The following is a 6,461-nucleotide window of genomic DNA, read 5'->3' on the forward strand; positions in this document are numbered from 1 at the left end:
TTTGTTTTTATTTTGAAAATCATGCCTATCACTAGCATATGTTTGATTATTGTAACACAAATAGTATGGGTGAATGGCATGATGGTGATGAAATTAGTCCTGTGGCTAATTGTTAGTCATTAGAACTTGCAGAAGGGGACAGAGTTGGTATCATCGACAGGATGACTTGATCCTTTTTTCAGCGAATCTCGTGATTACTGTCTCTAGTCTTCAAGTAAATTAAAGATGGGCCATCCCTCAAACACAGAACTTTGTGGGTATGAAACAAATCCGAGGCGTTTTAACCATAGGGGAAAAGGCATTGTTACTGTTCCTATAGCATAACCTGAGGTTGGGGAGGACCACTTGGGAGCCTGTAACCAAAACTGGGAGGTAACTTCTGGGATGGATGGAGGTTCTTTTGAGACAGTGCCAACCTAGATCTACCTCAGGTAAGTAGTTAGAGTAACTTTCACGCATTTCAGACCAAACAAGACACTTGTATTCAATGTATTCCTATGTTTTAATGTTTTTTGTTTTCCCTTAATTCTTAAATAAACATCTGTTTTGAAAAACTGCATTTTGTCTCTACTATATTAAGAACAAGATCCCCCCACACTTGTATTAGAATGAAGCAAATAATCAGGAATCCTTTCACTATATCAATTCATCTTGGTGTATACTTTAACTGAGTCCTGGTGGTGGTCGTAGTCACTGGGCCATCTAGAATTCTGGTGCTAAAGCTGAGAGTGAAGCCAGGACAGAGTGTGCCTGTGCTCTTCTCTGGACAGTGGGTCCTTTCAGAGCCTTCCCACTGCATGACATACAGCACAGGGAGGAGTAACAGCTTTATCTGCCCATGTTGGCTAACATTCAGTAACAGCCAATGCACCATCAATGACTCGAGTCCAGTGCCCTTGTTACCCAAATGTTAAACATCAGGCTCCCAGAGAAAGACAGACACCTGGGAGAATATCGTCCTCTAGAGCAGCTCAATTCCGTTGAACTACTTTTTCCTGCTACACTTGCTGGGCAGGGAAGTGCCAGTACTAATGCATCATGAGGACATGAACACATACACCTATGGGGAGAGTCTAGGTGAGTGGGGAAAGGGTTAAATGTCCTTTTCAATGTAATTAGGGAAGGACAATAGGTCCTGCCAAGAAACACTTCCTTCTAGAGATGTTAAGTGGACAGGTTAATCCAGACTGGCTCTAATTTATCAGGAAACACTTTCCTCATCCTGGTTTATAGGGTTCCTTACCATGAGAGGTAAATATAGGGTTGAGGTTTGTGGGTGAACATGACAGGTAAGAGCTTTGAGACCCCGCTCAGTCAACATTTTGTGTATCTGTCAGTTATACCCATCCTACAGACTAGCCTACCTCAGTTGAACATTGACTTACCTACCTATACCCATACCCCACTTTTTTGGTTCTTGATAATCCTACCCATGCCCTTTTGATAGAAATGTGGGTTGATCTGTCAATACAATTACAGTAGGTCCTTGGGTTATGTCGTAGATTCATTCCTACGGCGCAATGTAACGTGATTTTCATAATGCGATTTTTGCTGTTAAGTTGGAACCCACCTATATAAGCACCTATGTCGCTCATTTGGAGCACATTCACAGCAATAATGAAGTGAAACTAAATAAAAAATTTTAAAGTAACAATTCCTGACCTTGTGGTAAATAAAAAACAAAGCACATATGTATATACATATGTCAAAATGATGGAACTTTTTTTTAAATATAAATGGGAGATAGCGACCCACAGTGACGTTCGTGGAGTCCGACGTAACCAGAGAACTATCTGTACGGTGCTTACCCATCTTTGTAGTTGAGTGCTATCTTAGTCCTGGTAGAACCTTTTATATACTCATTGCCCATGTGTGTTCTTACTTCAGTGCATTTTTATATCTGTGGCATGGGGCAGAATGCTGTCTACTTTTATGTAGTACTAGAGGCCCAGTGTGCACAAAATTGTGCATGAGTAGCTTGCTTCTGTTTGCCTCAGCAGGCCACCCTGCCCAATGCTAATGGCTCATGCCCTGCCTTCCTGTAGCTCTCTGCCACTAGTAGCTCTCGCCATTACAGCGTCACAACCACAGGCCTTTTATGATATAGATTATGCTCAAACTGGCAATACCAATTTTCTGGAGACTTGTGTTGAAATTATGATATAATAATGTCAATTTTATATTTTTAAAAATATATTTTTATTGGTTATTAGAGAGGAAGGCAGAGAGAGAAACACTGAAAGCAAAAACATGGATTGCCTGCCTTCTGCACAACCCCTACCAGGGATCAAGCATGCAACCTGGGTATGGGCCTTGACTGGGAATGGAACCGGCAACCTTTCAGTGCACAGGACATTGCTCCAACCAACTGAACCACACCAGCCAGGGCAATTTTATCCTTTTTTCACTTTGTCTTTGTATCACCAGGATTTCTTGGATGGCGTATGAACAGTAGTGGTGATAGAAGTATCTTCATTCATTCTTGGTTTTAATTAGAATATTTTAAATGTTTCACAATTAATTTTGAGATTTGTAATAAGATCTCCTTGGATGCCCTTTAAAGAAACTTTTATATTATCGGACTGTAAGGGTTTTTATTATAGAGTATTAAATGTAGCTAAACTTTGATCTACTACTCTATTTGCCCAGCTTTGATACTGGATCCGGATCAGTTTTGATCTCTATGAGGTTATGTGGCGACTTCTTAGTTATGGTGACTTGTTTTCAGTCCTTAGTGGTTTACATCCAGTGCCTCTGGGGCTGCTCTGCATGTGTCTGTGACCTTCCCATCTGAGCCCCAAACCGGGTCTACATGAGTGGAATCACTGTGCCACTACCTCCTAGGCTTTGCCCTCCTATGCACTGCTTTCAACCCAACACTCCATCCTGGGAGTTCTGTGATTATAGTTCACCAGGATCTTCCAGACTTCTGTTCATGTTTTAGGAATGATCTGGAAAAGTTGGTGAAAAAACAACCCCATCTCTGAAGGCTGTGATCAGGAATCATACCTTCTCACGGCCCCTTACACACCACACACCCACCATGATGTCTCTGAAAATTTATTCCTTAAATATCTTCCCTTTCCTAGTGGTCAATGCAATTCTTAATGCCAAGGAGCATGTGTTGGTATGTGCTGTCATTCACACCCTCATATGGTGACTTGGTAAATCCCAATTAGACAACTGGTTGTCAGATGAGACAGAACAGGCATCTGCAGTTGTCATAATCACCTACTAGCATGGATTAGGTGCTTCCGCCAGGCATGTGCAATAGTTGGAGAGGGGAGCAGAGGCCCACAAAACTACATGTGGACACTCACCAGAAACTCCTGGTCCGAGAAACAAACTGTCTGCCTGAGTAGTCATTATCAGGTAGACAGAACTCTGGGCTGAGTTGGAGATGGAGGGGACTCTCTGCCCCTCAAGAGTCCTTGACCACCACGGGGTCCCCCATGCTCTCTGAGGGGAGTGGGGCCCCAAAGATCCTGGCGAGGAGCCCTCGGTTGGAGCGGGCCTGGTCCTGAGCATTTGCCAGACGAGCCCGTTCACGACCCCCTGGACGAGCCGCCTTCCGGGCCCTCAGCTCCTGCTCAGTAGGTCGCTGGGCAAAGGTCCAGGAGCCATTCGGGCGGGCAGCGTCCCCAGCAGCAGCAAGGAAGCGCTTCCCCCGCTCCACACTCCGAAGGTAGAAGTCAGTCTCACGCTTGGCCTGGGCCACCTCGGCTCTTAGGCGCTGCCTGCGCACCTGGCGCTCAAAGGCAAGATGCTCACTGAGGTGGGACCAGGTAAAACGGTGCAGGTACTGCAGGCAGGAAAACAAAAAAAGATGTGGGTAGGACAGGTCGGTTGGAGAGAAAACAGGAGGGGGCAGGGCATCAAGAGGTCACAGAGGTGCCGGGGCTGGGAAGGCAGGATGGGAGATGGGGCAGACTAGTCTGTCCTCTCACCTTGAGGTTCCAGAGATCGTAACGGAAGGGGCTGCGCCTGCGGGCACCCATGGGCGTGTTGTGCAGACTGGCGGCCACACGCTTGGCTACTCGCTTGTCCCGGAACTCCACCCAGCCCTCGGTGTAGTCCTTGCTGTACTTGGACCGCTTTTTCCCTCCCGAGGCCGAGGCTGCCGCTGCCTTCTTCTTGCGCCGCACGAACCCACCTGTGTGCCAGAGAGAGCAGTGGTCATGGAGACAGACGCAGCAGCCACTCACTTGGATGGCCCCCCTGCTGAGTTCTCAAAACCTGCCCACAGACCAGGATCCCACTCCAAGGTCTTTGTAGGGAAGGGAGTTGAGAACTGCAAAGCCCACCCTTTCTCCCCATGTCTAACTCATTCCTCCCTCAATGCTAACTCCTGTCAAAATATAAATGGAGCCATTTCTAACTGGAACCAGAGCTGCCATCCCCAAATAACTGCTTTATATGTGTAGGCCTCAAACCTTTGGATGTTTAAACAGGGCAAAATAACCTTTGGATTGGGCCTAAAACTTTGTGCCCCAAAGAACTCTTTGCAAAGATAACAAGAAAGCAGATAATAATTAGTGGACTGATAATTACCAGGCTGAAAATTAAAAACACTTTAAAATTAGCATCCTGATGTTATCTGCACCAATAGCAACGCCTTCCTTCTACTGATGCAATTGTCCCCTTCCTTTTTTCATAAATACCTTTTGTGTTTTTCTCAAAATCACAACTATTTGGGCTTCTTTTTAAAATAAGTATATTTTTATTTCTTTCAGAGAGGAAGGAAGAGGGCAAGAGAGAAAAAGAAACATCAATGATGAGAGAATCACTGAACCCGGGACGCTTCAGTCCTCAGGTCGGCGCTCTATCCACTGAATTAAACCAGCTATTGGGGTTCCTTCCTGAATCAGTCCTTTCCGAATAGCTGTTCTTATTGATCTTGAACAAATGTTTGTTGCTTCTCACTTTGAAAAGCCTTTAATTTTGGTGTTAAGTCCTTAATCAGGTCTGCCCTAAATATCCTACTTAAAACCGCACAGGCCCCCGACTCCAATTCCCATTAGTGCCTGCCGGGCAGTTGGGGGCTGATCACAGACTGTCTCTTCACCTCGGCCGAAATGACAAAGGGATAGCTTCCGTTTTGAGAAAAAGCACTGCGATTTTATTCAGGCTGCACGCATATAATCACCTGGTAAAATTCAGGCCAAAACAGGAGATTAAAATCCACATCCGCTCTTCGAGGACAGGCCTACAGGGCTACGCCCCACCCCGGCCCCTACGAACCCCGCACACCCGATGGACGCAGCCCCCGCTCCTCGGACCCGCGCACTTACCCTCGGGCTGGAAGAAGACTCGCCCCACCTCGCCGTAGGCGCTGAGAAGGTTCCGTACGTGCAGAGGCCGAAAGCGGGGCGGGATGTGGCCCAGGTACACAATGCCCGGCACCACCCGCTTCTTGGCGCTGCCCGCCGCCTCTTCGGATTCCTCCTGCTCCTCCTCCGCTTCTAATTCCAGGTCTCTCCCTTCTAAAGGCTCCAGCTCAGCTACTTCCTTCTCCGACTCCGCTGTCGCCATGCTTGCCGACATGTGAAGCACGACAGCCGTAAAGCGCCGCGCCGTCTGACGCACGCTGCGTGCGACGCCTGCGTCGAGGGGGTGGGGCCTATGAAGGTTCTGACCAATGGGAGCCCGTGCTTAGTGCAGAGGTCGGAAGTGGATCCCAGGTCAGCGGGGAAATTCAAACCAAGAGAGCTGTTCAGAGACTCAGGAAACAGGAAGTAGTCTGACTTCCGGGCTAGGGATGGTCCCCGGAAAAGGCTGGTCCGGAAGTGTAATATCCCTGCTGAGCGCCTTGTGAGGCGTGAAATGGCAGGATGCAGCTGGCTTCTCGGGGGTTGGGGAAGCGGCTGGAGTGTCTTAGGTGGTGGCAGTATGAGGCACGGCTGCATGAGTCGGAGGTCCCCCTTACTCAGTTCTCTACGGTGCACTGTCGTTCTCCAGAGCCGTGCGGCTTTCTTACCCGCCATATTGGCTGTTAAAGGGGCCGTGTGCAGGGCGCACCAGTGGCCACAGGAGGGCACTCTCCACCCGTTTCCCGTTTCCCTGTGTCCTCACGGTAACCGCTACTGCCTGTCGCCCACCCTCCTCGGGGTAAACTAATGGGCTCCCGGTCAGCACTGCCTCTCACCACTGACTTGGTTACTCGTATTTGAAGGAAGTTTGCTAAGTCGGCCGTTGTAAAATGTCCATGCCCAGTTTGCTCTCCGGGAATAGGGAATGAAGACCTCGTCCTGGGGGTCCGCGAGCAAACCCATCACTCCCAGGTCCCTGTCAGCCCTGAGAAAGCTCCATGGAGCTCTGGCCGGCGTGGCTCAGCGGATGGAGCGTCGGCCTGCGGACTGAGGGGTCCCAGGGTCCCATTCTGGTCAGAGCACATGCTCGGGTGGCGGGCTCGATCCCCAGTGGGGGGCGTGCAGGAGGCAGCCGATCAGCGATTTCCTCTC

At 48.6% G+C, this 6,461-nt stretch overlaps 1 protein-coding gene across 1 annotated transcript; it reads right to left on the reverse strand.

Moving 5' to 3' along the window:
- Positions 1-5,576, reverse strand: ABT1 (activator of basal transcription 1). The gene is made up of 3 exons (XM_084865628.1): positions 5,292-5,576; positions 3,948-4,153; positions 1-3,802 (listed from the first exon to the last, which is right to left on the reverse strand). The coding sequence occupies exons 1-3, from the start codon at positions 5,542-5,544 to the stop codon at positions 3,422-3,424; spliced, it is 840 nt and encodes a 279-aa protein (XP_084721754.1). The 5' UTR covers positions 5,545-5,576; the 3' UTR covers positions 1-3,421.
- Between the last annotated feature and the right edge of the window lie 885 nt (positions 5,577-6,461).

This window comes from Pipistrellus hanaki, assembly GCF_964339955.1.
Source record: "Pipistrellus hanaki genome assembly, chromosome: 18".
NCBI classification, from domain to species: Eukaryota; Metazoa; Chordata; class Mammalia; order Chiroptera; family Vespertilionidae; genus Pipistrellus; species Pipistrellus hanaki.

What these genes read in the sequence shown, in the direction of transcription:
- ABT1 (XM_084865628.1), bottom strand. Translation starts at nt 5,544, where the DNA reads ATGTCGGCAAGCATGGCGACAGCGGAGTCGGAGAAGGAAGTAGCTGAG. An exon ending in AGTCTTCTTCCAGCCCGAGG is followed by an intron (nt 4,154 to 5,291) that starts GTAAGTGCGCGG and finishes TCTGGCACACAG; the next exon opens with GTGGGTTCGTGCGGCGCAAG. An exon ending in ACGATCTCTGGAACCTCAAG is followed by an intron (nt 3,803 to 3,947) that starts GTGAGAGGACAG and finishes TCCTGCCTGCAG; the next exon opens with TACCTGCACCGTTTTACCTG.